General features: G+C 47.1%; 4 protein-coding genes and 1 pseudogene across 4 annotated transcripts; 3 read left to right on the plus strand and 2 right to left on the minus strand.

The window, feature by feature from the left end:
• The first annotated feature begins 12,801 nt into the window (after nucleotides 1-12,801).
• Nucleotides 12,802-13,236, plus strand: LOC142149789 (histone H3). The gene has a single exon (XM_075205096.1). It carries the CDS (start codon nucleotides 12,804-12,806, stop codon nucleotides 13,212-13,214), a length of 411 nt encoding a protein of 136 aa, XP_075061197.1. The 5' UTR covers nucleotides 12,802-12,803; the 3' UTR covers nucleotides 13,215-13,236.
• A 427-nt stretch (nucleotides 13,237-13,663) lies between these two features.
• LOC142149790 (histone H2B 1.1-like) lies at nucleotides 13,664-14,180 on the minus strand (annotated as a pseudogene).
• A 276-nt stretch (nucleotides 14,181-14,456) lies between these two features.
• LOC142150638 (histone H2A type 1-like) lies at nucleotides 14,457-14,849 on the plus strand. Its single transcript, XM_075205834.1, has one exon. The coding sequence runs from the start codon at nucleotides 14,457-14,459 to the stop codon at nucleotides 14,847-14,849; it is 393 nt and encodes a 130-aa protein (XP_075061935.1).
• A 450-nt stretch (nucleotides 14,850-15,299) lies between these two features.
• On the minus strand, nucleotides 15,300-16,032 carry LOC142149791 (histone H1.01-like). Its single transcript, XM_075205097.1, has one exon. It carries the CDS (start codon nucleotides 16,030-16,032, stop codon nucleotides 15,352-15,354), a length of 681 nt encoding a protein of 226 aa, XP_075061198.1. The 3' UTR covers nucleotides 15,300-15,351.
• Nucleotides 16,033-17,102: 1,070 nt separating this feature from the next.
• LOC142150639 (histone H4) lies at nucleotides 17,103-17,414 on the plus strand. Its single transcript, XM_075205835.1, has one exon. The coding sequence runs from the start codon at nucleotides 17,103-17,105 to the stop codon at nucleotides 17,412-17,414; it is 312 nt and encodes a 103-aa protein (XP_075061936.1).
• Nucleotides 17,415-24,728: the final 7,314 nt, after the last annotated feature.

Here is a 24,728-nt window from a genome sequence, read left to right on the forward strand (position 1 = left end):
TCCCTTCATCCCTGTCCTTGATACGTATAAGGTTGTATGCTCCTCGTAGATCAATCTTGGTGAATACTGAAGCACTTCTGAGTTTATAAAAAAAAAGGACTGATATGAGTGGAAGTGGGTAGGTGTTTCTGATGTGATTGTATTTAACCCACTAAAGTCAATTCAAGGTCGAAGAGAACCGTCCTTTTTTAGTCACAAAGAAGAACCTGGCTCCTACCGGGGATTTAGAAGGCCTAATAAAGCCCATTTTAAGGTTATCCTTAATATACTCCTCCATGGAATGTGTTTCTGGTAACGAGAGAGAGTACAGTCTCCCTTTTGGGAGTTTTAGAGCCAGGATCTATGTCAATAGTGCAATCATAATCATGATGAGGAGGTAGCGTGTCAGCTGACTGCTTAGGGAATACATCAGAAAACTTATTGTAGGGTGACGGAAGCTGATCTAGAGGAACCTGGAGCAGACGAACAGGCACAGATAAGCAGGATGAAGAACAAGAAGGACTCCAATGAATGATGTCTCCCTTGTTCCAATCGATGACCGGACTGTGGAGCTGCAGCCAGGTATGCCCCAAGATCACCAGAACGGAAGAGCAATTAATTAGATAAATGGATGTTATGACTGTCTTTGTTTTTTATCTGGCAGCAGAACCTATAATCCATCAGAGGTGCTGCTACTGTCCTGCTCCTGAACTCTGCAACATGCCTGAAGGAGTTAATCTCCTTGTCTGATGCTAATTAGAACTGCACCTGTTGCACTGCTTTAAGTACCTGCCTCTAGCTGTGCTCTGAGCAGTTCATCCATTTGTTCTTGGCTGCTGCTAACCTGCTCCTGTGCTATTTGGTATACCTGCTGGACTGAACTTCTGTGTATGACCCCTGCACAGGGCCATCTTAACAACATTATGGGCCCCCGGGAAAAGCAGTGCACCGGGGCCCATATATATAGATATATATATAGATATAGATATTTAGATGTATACAGATACAGATATAGATCTAGATATATAGAGATTGATAGATGTACTTGCTCAGTGACCCATGTAGTTTTTCTTTTGTTGTTTTTTTTTCTTTTGCAGGATTATTTATTCTCATTAAGAGAAGTGCCTATGGGGCCCACTTGCTCGTGGGGGCCCCCGGGCAGCTGCCCACCGTGCCCAATGGAAAAGATGGCCCTGCCCCTGCCTTTACCTTGGACCTTGCCTGCTTGCCTGAGACCCCAAATCATTTGCCTGTACCTTGGACCACGCTGTTTTACCTGTTGCCCTGACCTTTTGGACAGACTTCTGGACCTCGCCTATTTGCTTGATATCTGCCTGGCTATTTGGATTTGTTTGTCTGGTCTCTATTTGATCCCTGGACTCTGTCTGCTTTCCTGGACATCCTTGTGCCTTCTGGACTGGGGTAAACTTATCATACTTGTTCCTGCCATTTTACTATACAGTCTCTTTTGGAACCTGTTATCCGTTTATTTCAGTTATCTTTGTTAATATATTAACCTGAATAAATGCACTTTGCCTTACACTTCTGTTGCACTTTGTGACTGCACTGGGATTCATAACATGATGAACTGCCATACAATCTGGGCCTGCTGATTGCACACCCTCTGACTTAGTCCTGAAATTCCTAGTGTTGTTGCATTGAACTCTGTGTTTGGCTATTAGACATGTCTGTAAATCCACAATTACAAATGCTGCAAATGGACATTGTTCATCTCTGTTACCAAATCATACAACTATCCATTTTACTCCAAGAACTACTCAAAACTATTCCTGCTGCTGTGATAAGTAATTTCAACACTAATTCTGATTTTAAAGCAACAAACTCCTCTAATGAAAGCATTCAGACTGCAGAGAATTCTCCCAGAACTTTTTCTGACATTGGTGCTGCATCTATGATATTGCCAGCGGTCCCTACCATTAGGGATTCTAAACGACCAAGCTACCTGCATCCCCCTCTCACTGAGGAGGAACGATGGCGCAGAAGGATTGGTAAACTATGCCTCTACTGTGCCAGTGGCGAACATCTCTTACAAAGTTGTCCGCTCCGCAGACCACAACATCCTATGGAGCAGCCTTCAGTGTGCTCCTCTCCAGACCCTAGATTGTTCTGCACAGCACCTCCTGTTGCTTTACTTCAGCCTAATCTGCCAGTTCCAGTTGCCACCTGTCCTGCGGTGCCAGTTCCAGTTGCCACCTGTCCTGCGGTGCCAGTTCCAGTTACCGTCTGTCCTGCGGTGCCAGTTCCAGTTGCCGCCTGTCCTGCGGTGTCAGTTCCAGCTACTGCCTATCCTGTGATGCCAGTTCCAGCTACCGCCGGCACTGGGTCTCCGGCCATTGCCTCCTGTTCCGAGGTGCCAGCCTCTGCCTTCAGTCCTGAGTCCGCTGTGTCCGGTCCTGAGTCCACTGTGTCCGGTCCTGAGTCTGCTCCCTCTACTCCCGAGTCTTCAGCCGCTGCCTCTACTCCCGGGTCTTTAGCCGCTGCCTCTACTCCCGGGTCTTCAGCCGCTGCCTCTACTCCCTGGGCTTCAGCCGCTGCCTCTACTCCTGAGTCTTCAGCTCCAGAGGGGGCGCTGCCCTTACAGTCTCCTCCAGAGAGGGCTCTGTCCCTCCAGCCCATTCCAGAGAGGACCCTGTCCCTACAGCCTGTTCCAGAGAGGGCCCTGTCCCTCCAGCCCGTTCCAGAGAGGGCCCTGTACCTCCAGTCCCCTATCGAGTTGCCTGTCCATGCGGTTCAGCCCGGGTTGCCTCTCCATGCGGTTCAGCCCGAGTTGCCTGTACATGCGGTCCAGCCCGAGTTGCTTGTCCATGCGGTCCAGCCCGAGTTGCCTGCCCATGCGTTTCAGCCCGAGTTGACTGTCCATGCGGTTCAGCCCGAGTTACCACTTGGTACTTTCTGCATTGAGGCATCTCACAGTGCTGTTTGCTCTGAGGCATCTCACAGTGCTGTCTGCTCTGAGGCATCTCATAGTGCTGTCTGCTCTGAGACATCTCACAGTGCAATCCAGTCAGAGTTCTGTGCCCAGTACGGGCTTCCCATCAAGTGTGCCTAACTTGCCATCCCAGTCGGGACTCCTGCTCTGCCGTTCCAGTTGAGGACTCTCCAGAGACTGCTGCACAAGCTGGGTACTCTCCAGAGACTGCTATTGAGCCTGAATGCCCAAAAGCCTTTTCCGAGTCATCAGATCCTCCTCCAGTCTTCTTTGATGGAGACATCAAACAGTTTGTTATGGTACTCAAACTTTCCATGAAACAGTTTCAAGATTGTCCGGTTTATTTTGTTGATCAATTTAACCAAGTGGGTTCAATTATTATGTGTTTTAGAGGGGAGCCACAAACCTGGGACTTCTCATTACTAAATTCAGATGACCCCATTATTCATAATACCATGGACTGTTAATACTGTTTGTCAGAAGTAGACTCCATCCACAGTCAAGTCATTTGATTACGATTTGTCTGTGCCCGTTCCAGCCTGTGCGTCAGTTCCTGCACTTGTCCATAAGACCTCTATGAATGTGTCTTCCATCAGACAGTCTAGGTCACCTAGGGAGAAGGTTAACAAGAATGGAAAAACCTTTGCTTTGCCACTTCAGTCACAACAAACACCAACCTTGGTGACTGGCTTTTTGGGCATATCATCATCGGGTGATAAAATAAAAGGTCCTATCCCGACTCTAGGCTGGGACTCAGACTCTGAAATTGAATTTGTGGAGGATACTAGAGAGTTAGTGGACAAACTTTACAATTCTTCTGCTTCTGAAGAATCGGGTCTTCTCTGTACTCCATTAGAGAAGAGCCCAATTGTGTCTCCAGGGAGATCTTATAAAAAGAAAAAGAAGAGGAGAAAAACCTGAAGGGAGCATGTATGGAGCGTCTGGAATCCGCTCCTTAAAGGGGGGGGGGGCTATGTTATGACTGCCTTTGTTTTGTATCTGGCAGCAGTACCTATAATCCATCAGAGGTGCTGCTGCTGTCCTGCACCTGAACTCTGCAACATGCCTGAAGGAGTTAATCTCCTTGTCTGATGCTAATTAGAACTGCACCTTGTACACTGTTTTAAGTACCTGCCTCTAGCTGTGCTCTGAGCAGTTCATCCATTTGTTCCTGGCTGCTGCTAACCTGCTCTTGTGCTATTTGGTATATACCTGCTGGACTGAACTTCTGTGTATGACCCCTGCCTGTACCTTGGACCTTGCCTGCTTGCCTGAGACCCTGAATCATTTGCCTGTACCTTGGACCACACTGTTTTGCCTGTTGCCCTGACCTTTTGAAAAGACTTCTGGACCTCGCCTATTTGCTTGATCTCTGCCTGGCTATTTGGATTTGTTTGTCTGGTCTCTATTTGATCCCTGGACTCTGTCTGCTTTCCTGGACAGCCTTGTGCCTTCTGGACTGGGGTAAACTTATTATACTTGTTCCTGACATTTTACTATACAGTCTCTTTTGGAACCTGTTATCCGTGGATTTGAGTTATCTTTGTTAATATATTTACCTGAATAAAGACACTTAGCCTTACACTTCCGTTGCACTTTGTGAATGCACTGGGATTCATAACAATGGACAAGACTTCAGAATGTAGCGCCCCCACTGTGAGCGGCAACAGTTGTGGTTGGGAACAAATTTTACCACCTGGTAAAGGACCACCATCCAGACCACATACAGTGATGGGCGACTCGAGCTTAATGGCAGGAAATCCCAAAGTACAAGCGAAATCCAGATCCAGAAAATTCCCTGCAGCACCGCTGTCTAGGAAAGCAGAGACAGATGTGGATTGTGCACCAAAGGAAATTACTGCAGGAACCAAGAGTGCTTTATTGGAAGATATAATCTGCAGACCTAGACAAACCTCTTCCACCATCTCTAGGCCTGTTCTTTTCCCGGTTGGTCTGACTTGTTGGCACAGTTTTGGAGGAGATGACACCAGTTGCCACAATATAGACAACGGGCTAAGGTTCGTCTCTGGGTTTTCTCTTCCGAAGAAAGGCGATAAGCACTTAGCTGCATGGGCTCAGCAGCTTCAAAAGGTGCAGCAGGAGGAGTCTAAAAAGAGCATGAGGTGACGGTAGTATCCCTCTCAGCTTTTCTCTCTTTAAATCTACGGTCAATTTTAATGACCAATTGCATTAGACTCTCCAGTGTAGCAGGAATAGGATATTACAACAGGGAGTCTTTTATGTGTTCCGAGAGACCCAAACGGAACTGGCTCCGGAGTGCCAGATCATTCCACTCGTTATCTGTGGACCAGCGCCTGAACTCAGCACAATATTCCTCAGCAGAGCGGTGACCCCGTTTTAGTGCCCTGAGATGTGATTCAGCCGATGCAGCTCTGTCAGGCTCTTCATAAAGCAACCCCAGGGCATCAAATAATGCATCAACGGACTATAGTGGAGGGCATGTGGAAGCAAGGCTAAACGCCCAGGACTGAGGATCACCCTGGAGCAGGGAGATAATGATGCCAACTCTTTGCTGTTCAGAGCCAGAGAAGCGTGGTCTCAAGCGAAAGTAGAGTTTGCAGCTCTCCTTAAAATTGTGAAAAGAAGCCTTGTCACCGTAGACGCGGTCTTGTAGCTTCAATTTGGGCTCCATTGCAGGACCCGGAAGGCCTTGCTGGGCTTGCGAGGCTCTGGTGGCCTCTTCCTGGGCAGACAAATGCTGAACTAGGTTCTGGACCACCTGTGATATGGTCTGGATCTGGCCTGCAACAACTTGGGCTGGAGTGGGGTTCGTCCCGCTTTCATCCATGGAAGCGAACTCTTCCAGAACTTCACTGACCGGTTATAATGCTACGACTTGTCATCAACCTGTAGAACCAGGTAGAGAGTTCTTCACCTCTAGCAGCCGCCTTTCCAGTAGAGCTCGTTATGCTCACAGGTACTTGGTTGCCCCCAGGACTTATACTCGCGGTTGTACAGGCAAGGACTTATACTCGCGGTTGTACAGGTGTATGAACGTACTGTAGCGTAGAGTAACGGGGTGTAGAATCTAGCATGGTCAAAAGATAGGCCACGGTCTGGGTCCAGGAGCAGGTATTGTGGTCAAGGCCAGGCAAGATGTCAGGACTGGCAGCAGACAAGGATAATCCAGGAATGAAGCAAGGGTCAGGGCAACAGGCAAGAATCAAGTCCACAAGAACAAAGCCAAAGGTCATACACAGGAAGCCTAATAGAAATATTTGTTCAAGCACAGCACCAGGCTAATACACAGAAAATTGGAACTATAACCGACAGGGAGGCTAAGCCATCCATGCCTTATATACAGAGACTGATCAATGGCAAAACACAGAGGACAGCATGATAATCGGCCCCAGGAGCTGTTTAATTAATTAATTCAAGTACTAGCGCACGCGCCCGGCTGCCCCTAATGTTGGGACGCGGCGCTATCACTCACAACGTCCCCACTCTTGTCTAGGAAACGGACGGGGCGAACCAGTAAGTGACAACCCGGTCGCCGAGGAGACGGCCGGGACACTTCCTGCAGGCTCGGAGAATCGCGGTGGCATGAGGATCGAGAGAGGAGGAGAAAGTAGTGGGGTCAAGAGCATCTAGATTGCACCTAGGAAAGCTAGATTTGGGTGAGAGGGGAGGGCAGGAGAAGAATGTAAGGGGTGCTAAAAATGGTACAAAGCGTGCAGCACAATCCCCTATCCCACCCCCAGTTACTCACCTGATCCCGAGGGAATACTATGGAAAACCACCTCCCATGATCTGAGGCTCGCCTTGCTCCTCCTCCTCCTGCACGCCACCGGTACGACCCTTGCACGGGGAAACAAACTGGAGGCTCTACTACCCTTCGACGAAAGGGCAATGTCCGAGGTGACGGCTGCGAGTCAGAGACACTGACTCTACCCCGGCTGCCGACACCTTATTTTGCTCTAGTCTAATACTTCGGCGCCGAGAGTACGAGGGCCTAGGAACAATCCCGCCCAAGTACTCCACCCACCAAAAGGTGGGAGCCCGTTCTGAAAAAGGGGACTTAGTGTTTTACTCACCTGATCACTCATCTCCTTAGCTCCTGACTCCTTGCGTCCTAACGTCACCTGTAATGACACTACCCAGCCTCCCACCAACTCCAACTGTGAGGCTATGGTGGGGCACTCTTACACTGTTACCAGCGGATCCACCAGGGACCTAACCACAAACCAACTAGGGGTCAGGGAGAGACTACGTTTGTCAGAATCACTAGGTGGAATTGATGATACCTGCCAGCAGTTGGCGCTACTGAGTACTTAGGCGCAGAGTCTAACACGCCCATGGTTTTCACCAGGAACCACCGCAAGAAGGTATGGACTTCGCTGCAAGGGACATGCAAGTCGCGGCCCTCAGTATCAGTCAGCTGGCGAGGTAACAATTGACAAAAAAGGAGAAAAATAAAAGTGTGTCTTAGAATAGAGGCACTCTAATGGCCAGAATTTTTTTAAATATATAACTTTATTAATTTGCATTCAAAAGTATATTATTTATTTATTATATGGAGAGTGTTTTCTCGTAGGCCTGTAGCGAAATATTAAAATAGAATGTGAATTGTATTTACCAGGTTAATATGTACTGTTAAGAAGGTAGAAACAGGAAAAAATACCTTGCTGCGCTGCTACTCTGAAGTATAGCTGATACTTCTAAATGTACTAAAGAGAACAAATTGGATTAACTGGGATGTCTGCCACCTTTGGTCATTGGCGGCATGACGTCCTATAAGTGATATATTATATTGTACCAATAGTCACTATATATGGTATGAACGTATTATACGGGACCCTTGAAATATAGTGAAATATAGAACTCAGTTATCCATTTCTAGTTATACTTTACAGGTCCACTTTTTTTAAAGTCTGTTTGGTAAGAAGTATTTTTGTATTTCAGAACAAGTGATATTTATTCAGAGCTAATGTTGCTCAATTACTGCAGCAAAAGAAGTTGCTTATTTATAAAGTTTCAGTGGGAATTGTTAATCCAATCCACATCAAACCATTACTATTGAGTAAAAGTTTTTCCCCCCAAATGTCTATTTCTAGAGTATTTGTATAGCTCAATTATTGTCATTGGTACATGTATATAATACTCAAAACTTCATTCACTCCACGTTTTAGGGACTGATTTTCTATCTAGTATATATTTACTTGTTCCTTAGTATAGATATCATTCATACAGAGCTACTTTTTTGGAATTCTCATTCACACATTACTTCAATGAAAAAGCGCTATATCTAATGAGCATCACTTCATAGCTACTTAGTAGTTGGTTGTCTCTCTAGATAATCTTAAATGCTTTCACAATCTAAATCTATCATGAGTAGCATACGCAGCGTCCGTTGACGCGCGTTTCGCTAAGAGGCTTTTTCGAGGCAAGCCGGGATGTGTGTTAATTGGCTTTATAAATGGGAAAATCCTCCCATAATTGGTGACGTCACTCAGCGACATTGATAGCAACCGTCCGGTCATGGGACTGCATCAGCCAATAATCTGATTTGCTGACGTCGCCTAACGATGTTGATGGCAACCGTCCGGTCATGTGACTGTATAAGCGAATTGTCTGATTTACTAGCGTCACTTAGTAATGTTAGTGGCGACCATCCAGTCATATGATTATTCCAGCCAATTAGTTGATTTAATTTCAGGTGAGGTATTTATCTGTATTGCAGTCATAAGAATGCTCTCTGTATTGTATGGTGGTCATAGGAATGCTCTCTGTATAGTATGGTGGTCATAGAAATGCTCTCTGTATAGTATGGCGGTCATAGGAATGCTCTCTGTATAGTATGGTGGTTATAGGAATGCTCTCTGTATAGTATGGGGTCATAGGAATGCTCTCTGTATTGTATGGTGATCAAACTAATGCTCTCTGTATTGTATGGAGGTCACAGGAATGCTCTCTGTAAGGTATGGCGGACACTAGGAGGCTCTTTATATTGTATGTGTGTGTATATATGTGTATGTATGTATATATATATATATAATTCATTTCGGGTGGTGGTGATAAGGGGGCCACTGTGATAAAGATGGCTCCATGGCACGGTGTGATAAAGGAGAAACTGTGATGGAGGGCACAGTGTGATGATTGGGCAGTGTGATACAGATGGTACCGTTAAATTTATGTTTTAATTTGTTTCAGTGAGTTTTATTTCAATAACCAATTAATTTTTATACAGCTAGCATGTGATATCTGCATTTAAAGTACTTTGATTCTATGGAGGCTTATTACATAAAGATCCTTACAAAGCCAGACCGAGAAGAATGGGGAGGGAGGGGGCTTCAGTGCGGTCTAGAACTTGTAAAGCGCTAGCCACGCCCCCCACATAAGGTTGATCACGCCCACTCGACGACTGGCACTCCCACTTAGATGGGGGGCGCCGGTTCCCTGTCTCGTCCAGGGCACTAAAATGGCTAGTTATGGTAATGTCAATACTCCATCTCCTGGAGGGTCATCCGGTCTGGTGGAATGGGTTAAAGTATATGCCCCCATGGGAGAGAGCAGTGGGGGAAGCTGTGTCGGAAAAAGAGAGCCAAGTTTCAGTGATGGCTAGAAGGTAGAGGGGCCTATTTATCAAAGCTATCCGTCTTTTAATTTAGCGGTAAATCCTCGAAAACAACAGTTTTCGGGTATTATCGGCTAAATTACTATGTATTATTCTAGCATCGCTGCAGATATCTCAGATATCTGCTGCTTTGCATCTCTCATCGTTTTACTGAGCACTCCCCATAACAGTGCATGGGAAGTGCTAAGTAACTCTATGCAACAGTGACCGAAACTTAGCTTTCAACCATGTTAATATACGCCATCTGAAGCTGGCGAACATTAACATGATTGAAAACTTTCACTGAAAACAGCTCTGCTCAGAAGAGCAGAGCTGCACAGCGCATGTGTGAAGGGATCACATGATCCCTCCATGTCACTTTTCGCATGTTCTTCATTCAGGGATTTCTGTGTGCATGCCCGAGGTCACCGGTCGAAGCATGCACAAAGGGATTGAAAGAGGGGTGAGCAGTGTGGAGAAGTGCCCCGGCGACAAGGCGGCCGAGAGGGAGGCGCAGGACAAAGCTACTCACCAGTCCAGCGGTGAGTATTCATTCCTCCCTGGAAAGGTCCCGGTGGCAGCGGGCAAATGAGCCAATCCCGGCTTACTTCCCGCTGCTGGCCAATCAGCGGCCGGGTCGGCGAACCAATCCTGGCTCGCCTCCGGCCATTCAAACTACTGGTGCCACCGCTAGCCAATCAGGGCTCGCGGCAACGGCTGATGACGTCAGTGTGTCCGCGGCTTTTTCTGTCGCTGGGCGCCAACGCGAGGGCTGTGCGGCGGCGGAGGGGAAGTAGGAGGACGTCGCGTCCAGACGTCCAGCAGCGGCGGAAGCGTTAGGGAGCCCTTGTAAGGGCTGTGAGCTACCCTGATGCCCGAAGACTTCAAGCAACACGCCGGAGCAGAGATCGTCGGTGGGGAGCCCTTGTAAGGGCTAAGAGCGCCCCCGCAAAGCAGCCTTTGACAGCGCCAAACAGGAGAAGAGGCGCCGGCGGTTGGAGAGCCTGGAAGACCCGAAGAAGGCGGGTCAAGCTGAGTTTCCTGCGCGGAACAAGTGAGTACCAATTACTCTTTTAGCAGGACGCTAGGACCTGACGTAGAGTACGGAACACTCGGTTCCTAAGTAGGTACTAAGAAGAGTTCTGGAGCGGTTTATAGAACCCCATCCATCCGTCCGGAAGGGCACCCAAGTTCAGGACAAGACGGGCTTAACGGCCGCGGGCGCAGGCCTGTGGGGCACAGCGTCTCAGGACGTGAGAGTGGTCGGTCTAAGGTAACGTCCGGTGTGGTGAGTTCCATAGCGGTCCCTCTGGATCGGGTAAGTAACAGAGGTGTTGGGAAGGGCTGTCATTGTGCTGTCTCTCTTGTCTTACAGGTGCTGATCGGAAGACAAGGTAAGTGGAAGGAACCAAAGGGGGCACCAACGGAGAGTTAATAAATTTGAGAAACTTTTGAATCCGCATCTATGGGATGGGGATTGAAAAGTTTATACTGAAAAAGCGTAGGGTAATAATAGACCCCTAAGAGAGATGGAGATGAAGAGGTTGCGGACAGAGGGCAGTTTATTGCACATGACACTGCAGTTCCAGAGGGCACAGGAGAAAGCGAGGGAGGGAAGTGGGGAGATATGGATGAGATTGGCAGGGTTACTTGAGCGGGGAGGTGGGTTGTGATTAGGGTAGGACGGGGGGAGCTGGGGGTGAGGATGGGTATAGGACTTGAGCAAGGAGACATGGGGCGCATTTATCAATCATCGGCAAAAGTGAGAAATAGTTATCAATCCTTATCGCATGGATAAGGATTGAACTATTTCTCAAATTTATGAACAACAGATCATAGGAACAGCTGTTTCGAAAAACTGCTGTTTCTGTGATTACAAAAAAATCATACTTACCCCCCCTCTTCGGAAGCGCTGTCTCCGGATCTACTCCTCGTTCTCTTCATCCTTCAATTGCGCATGTGCATTTCGAAGAACTGCACATGCGCACAGAGATCCCTGCTCTGTCTCTGCAACTATCGTTGCAGAGATAGAGCTGTAAGTGACAGGGAGGGATCCTGTGATCCCTCCACACATGCGCTGCCCAGCTCTGCTCTTCGGAGCAGAGATGACAGCATTGGATTTTTTCGGAACTTGTTAGATTTGAGCTGGGAGCAGTCACCATACTGTTGAATGTCAACTACTCCTAAAAACGAAGATGAGTGCAAAGCAGCAGATATCCACGATATCTGCTGCAATGCACCTTTCATAAATTTGCGGAGGACACCCAGGAAGCTTAATTTGCCGGTAAGAGCACTATCATGCTTTCTTAAATATACCCCATGGTGAGAGACAGAGGGTAGATAAAGGAGAGGGAATGGAAGGACTGCATGGAGTGGAGGAGGGGTATATGAGAAGGGGAGGGGAGCATGAGGGAACAAAGAGTTGTGCGTGTTTATGATGACCACAGTTTAGCTTAAAAAGGAACAAAAAGATTGTAACTGTGCTCTAACACTGCCCACAAATTATGTTACATGTGAAAACTTAAGTTGTGTTATTTTATGTGTCTCTGGATAAAAGGTAATCTGTCTGCTCTATATTGCTTGGCATCTGTGAGGATACCAGGGTAACGCATAGCCCATGTTTGTTGCCAGCTTACTGACTGGCCCAAAAGCAACCTTATTTGCCAAGCTATCACCTGCCTCAGAAAGGGAAACCTTTTGTCCTATGATATAACCCTGAGAGACCATATTCTAATGGCACGGTGACATACATGGTTATACTATACACGTGGAGCATTTTGGAGAAGTGTGACTGGCATATTTCAGAGAACAGGGGGACTCCAACGGGTACTGGACCTTTATTGATGCTGCTGGGTACTTGTGTGATGGATTGATATCGGCTTAGTTTTAAGAGAATACCAATAAAAATAAGAAAAAACTAAAATGTGAAGAAAGTGTTGACTGCAATTTCTGGCTGTTCGGTGGCAACAAATGATCGGCGGATCCCAATAACTGGTGGTGAGCATGGGGTTAATGGTGGCTGTTTTTCCCACACAGTAAATATAACATCTGTTTGAACGCTGCGTGGAAACAAAGTAATGCTTTCCCGCTCAAATTCATTCCCGAGTTGCTAATAAGACTTAGTATACCGTTGATCTGGGAAGTACGTTACTACTGGCGGGTTAATTTGAAATAGTCCACAGTTTATTTTAAGCCAATCAAAGGAGGGGGGAATGCTTAACTCATCCAATCATCGTGCAGCGCTATGTATAAATAGGATTGTTAAGCTGCCGTCTTTAATATTCATTATAATTTTGAATAATGGCTAGAACTAAGCAAACCGCTCGCAAGTCCACCGGCGGGAAAGCTCCCCGCAAGCAGCTGGCGACCAAAGCTGCCAGGAAAAGCGCCCCAGCTACTGGCGGCGTGAAGAAGCCTCACCGCTACCGTCCCGGCACTGTTGCTCTGCGAGAGATCCGCCGCTACCAGAAGTCCACCGAGCTGCTGATCCGCAAGTTGCCCTTCCAGCGCTTAGTACGTGAGATCGCCCAGGACTTCAAGACCGACCTGCGCTTCCAGAGCTCAGCAGTCATGGCTCTGCAAGAGGCCAGTGAGGCTTATCTGGTGGGGCTCTTCGAGGACACCAACCTGTGCGCCATCCACGCCAAGAGAGTGACCATCATGCCCAAAGACATCCAGCTGGCCCGCAGGATCCGAGGGGAGAGAGCATAGATACTCGTCCCTCCTACGTACACAGCACAAAGGCTCTTTTCAGAGCCACCAAATGCGCATTCGAACGAGCTGTATCCTCCCATCTACCCAGCTTTCCGACATTATATGACCTGGGAGGGGCGGGTGCTTTATACATGTTGAGATCTAAAACCTGTTTTAAAAGTTATCCCGTTTTTTTAAGTGTTACTGTAACGTCCCTAAAATTCATTTTAACAACAGTTCTCCCTTCGGTGCAGGACGAAACATTGCCTGGGTCTATACTGATTCCTAGAGTAACTAAAGTACGTCTGGGTTACCCAATGGGCGAGAGCGGATTCATTCTACAAGCCGTTAAATAGATACTGCAAGACAGACAAAATATTAAATTGAAGTCGGCTTATTTAGAACGTTGGCTGGTAGAATTGTATGTATTGTAATAAACATTCGTACAGGGGATGGTGGTGGTACAGTATAGGAAAACCTGTTATCCATGACTTACAGGGAATGTGAATACAGCCCGATCAGAGAGAAGGTGGGTGGCTCTGAAAAGAGCCTTTGTGGTCTCAGGATATCACGGGTGAATTATTTGGCGCTGGTGTATTTGGTGACGGCCTTGGTGCCCTGGACACGGCGTGCTTGGCCAGCTCTCCGGGCAGCAGCAGACGTACGGCGGTCTGGATCTCCCTGGAGGTGATGGTGGAGCGCTTGTTGTAGTGAGCCAGGCGGGAAGCTTCTCCAGCAATGCGCTCAAAGATGTCGTTGACGAAGGAGTTCATGATGCCCATGGCCTTAGAGGAGATGCCGGTGTCGGGGTGGACCTGCTTCAGCACCTTGTAGACATAAATAGCATAACTCTCCTTCCTGCTCTTTCTCCGCTTCTTGCCATCTTTCTTCTGGGTCTTGGTGACGGCTTTCTTTGAGCCCTTTTTGGCTGCTGGGGCAGACTTGGCTGGTTCAGGCATTATAGCGACAAAACGATCCCAATCACAATGTGCAGAAACTGTTCCTGATACCTCCCACAGCCGCTCTATTTATAGGCAGCCCATGTAAATGAGACCCACAGTCTGCTCTGTGCACTACTGGATGTTGTGCGATGTCAAATCCCACCCGCTGCTGCGGATTGGTGTTTGTTTGAACTTGAGCGGCACTAGCTAATTTGATAGCGGACCAATGAGAGAAGGGTGTCTGTCCCTACAGCGTATAAATATACGGAGGCGGGACAGATAGCCTTATTGTTGTAGATTGACTTACACATAAGTTGAAATGTCTGGAAGAGGCAAACAGGGCGGTAAGACCCGTGCTAAGGCCAAGACTCGCTCATCTCGAGCCGGTCTCCAATTCCCGGTCGGTCGCGTTCACCGTCTGCTGAGGAAGGGGAACTATGCGGAGCGTGTGGGAGCTGGCGCCCCGGTGTATCTGGCAGCGGTGCTGGAGTACCTGACTGCTGAGATTCTGGAGCTGGCTGGGAATGCCGCCCGTGATAACAAGAAGACCCGCATCATCCCCCGTCACCTACAGCTGGCTGTGCGCAACGATGAAGAGCTCAACAAGCTACTCGGTGGGGTGACTATCGCCCAAGGAGGAGTCCTGCCCAACATCCAGGCCGTCCTACTGCCCAAGAAAACCGAGAGCCATAAACCAACCAAGAGCAAGTAATTTCCTGCTGGATAATTGTCCCCACAACACAAAGGCTCTTTTCAGAGCCACCCACCCCGTCCCTAAAGAGCTGATCCACGACTATAACATCCCGCTTTAGCTGTGTGTTAACTCGAGTTAGACGAGGTTACATTGTAATGCTCGTTAGATAACGGACACAGTTGAACTAAACTCCCCCATCCAGATTGGCGGTGTCGTCTATTAAACAAAAGTGAACCATATATGGCACTGTCACGGTGCACTGACGTTACGTTTAAACAAGCTGCAGACACTTTATAATAAGACGGCAGGAGTCAGTATATACGGCTATAATCTCTTTTCTCGCACCACCGCCGGAAAGAAACAGCTACTCTAGAGCTCAGCTTCATAGCGCACACATCCACCCCCATAGAGTAACAGAAAAGTGTGTGTGGAGGGGGATATATACTATATAGCTCTGTCGAGACCGAGTGGGTGGCTCTGAAAAGAGCCTTTGTGTGATTGACAGGAGTGCGGCTCCAAGTTACTTCTTCTTAGGAGCAGCCTTCTTCGGCTTAGCTGCCTTTTTAGCCGGGCTCTTGGCTACTTTGGGCTTAGCTGCCTTTTTAGCCGGACTCTTAGCCACTTTGGGCTTAGCTGCCTTTTTAGCCGGGCTCTTGGCCGCCTTCTTGGGTTTCACAGCAGGTTTCGGCTTCTTAGGGCTTTTTACTGCTTTCTTGGCTGCTGCCGGTTTCTTGGCCTTTTTCGGGCTCTTGGCTGCGCTGGGAGACTTCTTCGGGGACTTGGGCACTTTCTTGGCTGCCGCTTTCTTGGGTTTAACCACCGCCACCTTCTTCTTAGCTGCCTTATCCTTGCTCTCCAGCTGCTTCTTGTTCAGCTTGAAGGAACCGGAGGCGCCGCTGCCTTTCACCTGGATCAGGGTCTCTTTCGTCACCAAGCTCTTGAGCGCCACTTTCAGGCGGCTGTTATTCTTCTCCACATCGTAACCTCCAGCAGCGAGGGTCTTCTTCAGGGCGGCCAGGGAAACACCGCTGCGCTCCTTGGATGCGGACACGCATTTAACAATCTGCTCAGACACGCTTGGACCGGACGTTTTGTTGCCCTTCTTGGAGCTTCCTGCAGCTGCTTTCTTCGGCTGACGCTTTCCCTTGACGGGGGCCTCTGCTGGAGCAGCGGGCGCTGCGGCGGGAGCTGTCTCTGACATTTTCCGTGCACCAAATAGAAACAAAACTTTTACATGCAGATAATCATCAACTGAGTTGTTATATAGAGCCCAGGAATGCGAAGCCATTGGCTGTGGTGAAGAGCCAATCATGTGCGCAGATTCCGGGGGTATTGTTACCACGCCCATTATCCTCATGGACGCCGTTCTAGAATGTCGGCTCCCGCTTTGTGTTTCTATGGCTGAAAGAAATGAGTTTAATATGAAGTGTAATAATACCGGCTCGTTGTCCTTTATTTCATCAGCACATTGTGACGCCCTTTCGTCGTGTGTAGACTTTTTATATTGAGGAACCCCGGGCAAATACACTGAAAATACACCCAACACCCCCATCTCCCTAAATCTCCTCTCTGTATCTTAACTTATGATCAAATACGTGGATGCGCCCAAAGAAAGCTCCCGGATCCCCCAGTGACTGAGCAGAGTAAACCTTCCTACTTCTCCTTTTATGTCATGTTTCACTTCTCACGTCTTATTTCTACCTTTTTAAACCTTCAGACTCCTGTGAGACTGTCACGTTACACAGATGTTCCATACTGACAGGCATACAGTCATGCACCACAATCGTCAGCTCTGAATATGTCCAGTAATCACTATTCCCGATTTAACATTTGCGACAGTCTCCTACCAGACAACACTGAAAGGATGGTCACACGGCAGTTTGAACACGGAGCATGCAGAATGCAGCCACCGCCGCTGAATAAATGGTCACAGACTGGTACAGAAAGTGAGTGAAAGTGCAAGCAGCGCTTTATTCCCAGCCTGAGAGCTCAGAAAACAGAAACATATACTGAGTTAACCGAACACATCTACGTTCTGCGTTCTAACAACAAAAGGTCGCCCTGATTGACATTACAGGACCAAAATATAATTGTACTACAACGGCCTGAAAACTGGCAGTGTTGGTATGACTCAGGAACCTGTTGCTTGGTGCTCCTCCCCTATTTCCCTCAAGTTCCCAATCAGGTCCGCCTCTCCTGTATAAAAGGACAGCTTGTCTAGCGTGTAACTTAGTTCGTTTGTTGTAGACGGAAAGAAGATTACCTTTGAACATGTCTGGCAGAGGGAAAGGCGGTAAAGGACTCGGAAAAGGAGGCGCCAAGAGGCACAGGAAAGTCTTGCGGGATAATATCCAGGGTATCACAAAGCCCGCGATCCGCCGCCTGGCTCGTAGAGGAGGTGTGAAGCGTATTTCTGGCCTCATTTATGAAGAGACCCGTGGGGTGCTGAAGGTTTTCCTGGAGAACGTCATCCGGGACGCCGTCACCTACACTGAGCACGCCAAGCGGAAGACTGTCACCGCTATGGATGTGGTCTATGCTCTGAAGAGACAGGGCCGTACTCTGTATGGATTCGGAGGCTGAGCACTGACTCCTCTCGTCTAATTTCATTACACACACAAAGGTCCTTTTCAGGGCCGCCCATCTCTTCCATTAGAGAGCTGTAATATTGCCCTAGTACTCGGTAGAATGTGTGGAATTCTCCCCACTATATATCGGTGATCTGTTTAACTTTTGTATCCTCGAGGATACACGATTAGCTATTTGAAACATATGCAAAGGTGATCGCTGCGTGTCAGTGTTGCCTTAGAAAAGTTTGTTAATAAGAGACTATCGCGTCCTGCTGGTAACAATGCACGATTGTAAAGCATACCAGATTATATAATAATTACATCTTGCACAGATACCTTTGCTGAGTAAATGTGACCAGTGGTATTGCAGTCTGTGTAAAACATTAAACGGTGCAACTCACGATTTGAACAATATATTATCTTTCCAGAAAACTCTAAATATGTGTCCCTATAATTGATATCTTGGTGCAGACTTTATAATATATGTGAGGTCTGGTAAGAGCAGGGAGATGGCATGAATGAAAGTAAAGTTTAAGTCAGCCTGGCTCATTCCCTCTTACATTTCAAAGGACAGCAGAAAGCATTCACCACAGAACTGGGTATTTGTTTTAATCATACATACAATAGTTTTAATTCATAGCATGGGACAATGTAGCACTGTGAAAATGGAGATGTGATTGCCACTGTTCATGCAGCGGTTATGATACATAGTAAATATAATATGTGATTTGACACTGTATATTAAATCTGTTCTTTGTTTCAGTCTGTACACTTCCCTGCATTCTAAGAGAGACTGTTACAATGTGCCTCAATACAGATGTTAGTCCTGTTTTTGTATTGTGACATATTAGCTGTATAACTGACATATTAGCTGTATAACATTGTTCTCTCTTTATTAGGAGCGAAGATTAGGGGGAGAAATTATATTCATAAATAATGGACACATGTTTGTTAAGTATTAATATCAATTATAGGAAGTATATTTAGGAAGGATTAGATTTTTCTTATGTGGATTATAGGAAACATGCATGCGCTCTCGGATCACATGGTCCCTTTGTGTGTGATTGGCAGCCCCCCTCTCTGATCTGGATCCCTGGTGTCTTGTTATGTGTTAAGAGTTACTTCAATGACAGGACATTGTTTACAGTGAAAGCTTTTGTCTCCTATAGCGGTTCATTGCAGCTTTAAAGTTATGTCATAGATGAGGTTGCTTTGCATTCCACTACATGTCACATAGTAGTACAGGCAACTTTATCCCTGATATCACATTTCATATATTTGGCTCATAATCTCGACAGCCAGCAAACCAGTCAGACAGCCAGCCACAGGGTTAACCAGGAGATAGGCATCGAGAAGCCCCGTCTGCCAATGGGTTACTTGCAATTGGGGATTTGGGGTTGGGGAAGTCACCCAACGAATGTCAGACAACAACTCTGCTACCACTATTTTGCACATATGCGTGGCCCAATTTCTCCCCTGTTGCCTCATACTTTGCTACATGACAGTGTCAACTTCCACTCTAGCTGAGTGACCGCACTAATGAGTTCCAATGGGACATCCAGGAACTGTGTACTGCTGTCTACCCCACCACCAGAACCAGGTGAGATCCTTACGGGACAGATCAGTGGCTTAGGCCAGAGTCTTTGGACCTGGAGGAGGAAGATGTGCTTGGGATAAGTCGAGACACTGAGTAACAAGGGTTAAATGTGTGCAAGAAGTGGCATAGTTTTATAACAACTGCGTTCAATACACCACTGGGTACACACCGTAAATTTTAGTGTTCAACTGCCAGGGAAGGGAGATGCAAGACCTATCACTCACTCACATCCCCTGATAATGAAGAAAATGGAACCAACCAGCTGTGTCTAGCAGCAGTAACCACCAGTTGGGGGTAGCTCACAATGTGGTTAGCAAACGGTTGCACCAAGGTCTGTCGCTAGCAACGTCAGGAGCATGACGCTTGGGACAGAGGGTGCAGGTATGCATGAAGAGGCTGAGCTACAAGTTGAGTGATCGCTGACAGGTAACACCGTACGTAGTCTGAAGGCACATGTATCCAGATGGCCGGTGCATGATATAGTGCCCGAACATGGAGATGGACGGGTGACAGTACAGCACAGGAATATGCTGCGACCCTGTTTATTTTCAGAATCACACTTGGTGGTACCAATTGCGGAAGAACAAGTTGACCCACTGGTGGTGATGGAGGACTTCTGGTTCATGTTCCCACACATTGAGGATGTAGCAAATCCCCCACCTGCCAAAGATACGGTCATCCAGACCCCTCTTCCAGTCCTAGTAGGAGACAGCCCCACAGGGCCTTGCCCGCTATCCTGCCTCCCATAAGGCCCCTGAGGACAATCTTGGGTAGCCCCAGCAACCGGATTGCAAGTTACGTGTGGTCTTAGACTCTCTTTATAGGGACTACAAAGGACAAAACAGTGGGAGTTTAAGAGCCAGGACTGGCGACACTTTGGTTCCGGTTGCATCACGGTCCATCGAACTGCGTGTGGATGACGTCATCCGGTGATATCCCTAGACGGCACGTTATTGGAACAACGCGGCTCCCCTTGAGGGGCATTATGCAACACCGCTACTGGTGGACAATTTAGGTGTTCAGCGAACAGTGAAAAAGAGGACAAAGAAGTCAACTACGAATGTACGATGGAAGTGTTACGACTAACGGTCTTATATTCAACCTGTAGAATCAGGTAGAGAGTTCCTCACCTCTAGCAGCCGCCTTCCACGTAGAGCTTGTTATGCTCAAAGGTACTCGGATGCCCCCAGGACTTATTCTCGCGGTGGTACAGGTGTATGAACGTACCGTAGCGTAGAGTAATGTGGTGTAGAGTCTAGCGTGGTAAAAAGACAGGCCAAGGTCTGGGTCCAGAGCAGATATCATGGTCAAGGTCAGGAATGGCAGCAGACTGGGATAAAGCAGGAACAAAGCAAGGGTCAGGGCAACAGGCAAGAATCAAATCCACAAGAACAAAGCCAAGCACAGCAGCAGGCTAAGACACAGAAAACAGGAACTATAACCTGCAGGGAGGCTAAGCCCTCACTGCCTTATAAACAGACACTGACCAATGTCAAAACAGAGAGGACAGCATGATAATCAGCCCCAGAAGCTGATTAATTAATTCAATTACTTGCGCACGTGCCTGGTTGCCCCTAATCCTGAGACCCGGCACTATCACTCACAGCGTCCCGACTGTTGTCTAGGCAACGGCCGGGGTGATACAGGAAGTGACGTCCCGGCATGGAGACAGCCTGGACACTTCCTGCGGGCATGGATAGTTGCGGTGACCTGAGGGACCACCACGACCCGTTACAGTACTTCCCACCCCCCCCCCCCCCTTGAGGAGGGATCAAGGAACCTCAAAAACCAAGTTTTCCAGGGAATTGTTTCAATAATCTATTGAGCAGTCTGTCAGCGTGCAGGCGCCTCTCAGGAACCCAAGAGCGTTCTTCTGGACTGGATCCCTTCGGATGCACCAGAAAATGGGTTTGTCCCTGAATCCTCTTGGAGTCGAGAATTTCTCCACAATAAATTCATGAGAGCCATGCAAGTTGACTGGTCGGGGTTTGGGTTGTTCAGGAGTCTCAAACTTGGAGGACGAGACAACAAGTTTCAGGAGGGAACAGTAAAACATATTAGGGATTCTCAAAGAAGGTGGAATCTTCAGCCTGAAGGCAACAGGGTTAACTTTTTTTAACAATAGAAAACGGTCTAATGAACCTAGGTCCCAATTTATTGCAGGGTTGTTTGAGCCTAATATTCCGGGTGGACAACCAGACTTTGTCTCACACCTTAAGAGAACAGTTCCTGAAATGACGATCTGCAAAAAAAATTGACCGAGAGGTGGCCTGAAGCAGGGCGGAATGGAACTTCTTCCAAATAATTGTGAGATGGGAGGCTGTTTGGCGTACCCCAGGAGAACCAGAAGAGTTGATTGAAGCAAGAGAATTAGACCTGGGATGGAGGCCATAGTTGCAAAAGAATGGAGATGTGCGGGTGGAAAAATGGCAAGAGTTATTATAGGCAAATTCGTCCCACGGAAGTAAAGAAGATCAATTGTTATGGCATTTGGAAAAATATAATAAGATGAATTGTTCCAATGACTGATTGACTTTTTCTGTTTGTCTGTTTGACTGTGGATGGTAGGCAAAAGACAGACTGATGTTGATGTCAAGGTGGTTGCAGAAAGATCTCCAAAACTGAGCCATGAACTGAGACCCACGATCAGAATCAATATCTTCAGGCAGACCGTGGAGATGGAAGATATAGCGAATGAATAGTGATGCCAGAGTTCGGGCATTGGGTAGACCTGCCAAAGCGATAAAGTGGGCCATCTTGTTAAATTCATCTACCACCACCCAGATTGTTTTGTGACCGGGTGACCAGGGTAAATCTACAATGAGGTCCATCGACAGATGTGACCAAGGTTTACTTGGAGTGGACAACGACATTATTTGACCCGACGGAGAGCTTCTGATACTCTTGTTTCTAGCACAATCTCTACATGAGAGTGCAAACTCTTTAAAATCAGTGGCCAAATAGGGCCACAAAACTGTGCGCAGGAGGACTTCAGTGGTTTTGAAAACTCCAGGATGTCCGGCAATCTTGTTGTCATGAGCCTCAGATAGTACAGCCTTCCTGAGATGGACTGGTACAAACAATTTATCTGAAGGAGTCTAAGGAGGAGCAATTCTTTGGAAATGGTGGAGAGCAGCACCCAAATCCTGGGTCAATCCTAAATGAATTGAGGATGAAGGAACTGTAGAGAGCGGAACAGTGGAAGGGGCATGAGAGGTCATAAAGCGGCGGGAGAGTGCGTCCGTGCATCCGCTTAAACATTCTTGGAACCAGGTCTGTAAGAAATAATAAACTTGAAGCGGGTAGAAAACAAGGCCCAGCGTGCTTATCTGGAATTTAGACGTTTGGCAGATTAGGGCAGTTAGAGGAGCTACCAGGTCCAAGAAGGAATTAATAAATATCAGGTAATAATTCTAAAGCCTAGGAATCTTTGTACGGCCTTCAGATTGGTTGGGCATACCCAATCTAAGACTGCTTGGACCTTGCTGGGATCCATGAGTAACCCATCCTAGAAATATAGCCTAGAAATGAGACCTTATGGATCTCAAATTCACACTTTTCTAGCTTGGCAATGAGTTGATGTTGCAGAAGTTTAGAAAGGACATGTTTCACGTGAAGGCGGTGTTGGTCCACGAATGAAGAATATATCAGGTATAACACGACAAAGCGCCCTAATAACTCTCATAGAACATCGCTTATTAGATCCTGAAAGACAGCATGTGTGTTGCATAAACGAAAAGGCATGGACAGGTACTCATAGTGACCTGAGTGGGTGTTGAATGCGGTCTTCCCTTCATCCCTGTCCTTGATACGTATAAGGTTGTATGCTCCTCGTAGATCAATCTTGGTGAATACTGAAGCACTTCTGAGTTTATAAAAAAAAAGGACTGATATGAGTGGAAGTGGGTAGGTGTTTCTGATGTGATTGTATTTAACCCACTAAAGTCAATTCAAGGTCGAAGAGAACCGTCCTTTTTTAGTCACAAAGAAGAACCTGGCTCCTACCGGGGATTTAGAAGGCCTAATAAAGCCCATTTTAAGGTTATCCTTAATATACTCCTCCATGGAATGTGTTTCTGGTAACGAGAGAGAGTACAGTCTCCCTTTTGGGAGTTTTAGAGCCAGGATCTATGTCAATAGTGCAATCATAATCATGATGAGGAGGTAGCGTGTCAGCTGACTGCTTAGGGAATACATCAGAAAACTTATTGTAGGGTGACGGAAGCTGATCTAGAGGAACCTGGAGCAGACGAACAGGCACAGATAAGCAGGATGAAGAACAAGAAGGACTCCAATGAATGATGTCTCCCTTGTTCCAATCGATGACCGGACTGTGGAGCTGCAGCCAGGTATGCCCCAAGATCACCAGAACGGAAGAGCAATTAATTAGATAAATGGATGTTATGACTGTCTTTGTTTTTTATCTGGCAGCAGAACCTATAATCCATCAGAGGTGCTGCTACTGTCCTGCTCCTGAACTCTGCAACATGCCTGAAGGAGTTAATCTCCTTGTCTGATGCTAATTAGAACTGCACCTGTTGCACTGCTTTAAGTACCTGCCTCTAGCTGTGCTCTGAGCAGTTCATCCATTTGTTCTTGGCTGCTGCTAACCTGCTCCTGTGCTATTTGGTATACCTGCTGGACTGAACTTCTGTGTATGACCCCTGCACAGGGCCATCTTAACAACATTATGGGCCCCCGGGAAAAGCAGTGCACCGGGGCCCATATATATAGATATATATATAGATATAGATATTTAGATGTATACAGATACAGATATAGATCTAGATATATAGAGATTGATAGATGTACTTGCTCAGTGACCCATGTAGTTTTTCTTTTGTTGTTTTTTTTTCTTTTGCAGGATTATTTATTCTCATTAAGAGAAGTGCCTATGGGGCCCACTTGCTCGTGGGGGCCCCCGGGCAGCTGCCCACCGTGCCCAATGGAAAAGATGGCCCTGCCCCTGCCTTTACCTTGGACCTTGCCTGCTTGCCTGAGACCCCAAATCATTTGCCTGTACCTTGGACCACGCTGTTTTACCTGTTGCCCTGACCTTTTGGACAGACTTCTGGACCTCGCCTATTTGCTTGATATCTGCCTGGCTATTTGGATTTGTTTGTCTGGTCTCTATTTGATCCCTGGACTCTGTCTGCTTTCCTGGACATCCTTGTGCCTTCTGGACTGGGGTAAACTTATCATACTTGTTCCTGCCATTTTACTATACAGTCTCTTTTGGAACCTGTTATCCGTTTATTTCAGTTATCTTTGTTAATATATTAACCTGAATAAATGCACTTTGCCTTACACTTCTGTTGCACTTTGTGACTGCACTGGGATTCATAACATGATGAACTGCCATACAATCTGGGCCTGCTGATTGCACACCCTCTGACTTAGTCCTGAAATTCCTAGTGTTGTTGCATTGAACTCTGTGTTTGGCTATTAGACATGTCTGTAAATCCACAATTACAAATGCTGCAAATGGACATTGTTCATCTCTGTTACCAAATCATACAACTATCCATTTTACTCCAAGAACTACTCAAAACTATTCCTGCTGCTGTGATAAGTAATTTCAACACTAATTCTGATTTTAAAGCAACAAACTCCTCTAATGAAAGCATTCAGACTGCAGAGAATTCTCCCAGAACTTTTTCTGACATTGGTGCTGCATCTATGATATTGCCAGCGGTCCCTACCATTAGGGATTCTAAACGACCAAGCTAC

The sequence above is a fragment of the Mixophyes fleayi genome, chromosome 4 (assembly GCF_038048845.1).
Source record: "Mixophyes fleayi isolate aMixFle1 chromosome 4, aMixFle1.hap1, whole genome shotgun sequence".
Lineage (NCBI taxonomy): Eukaryota > Metazoa > Chordata > Amphibia > Anura > Limnodynastidae > Mixophyes > Mixophyes fleayi.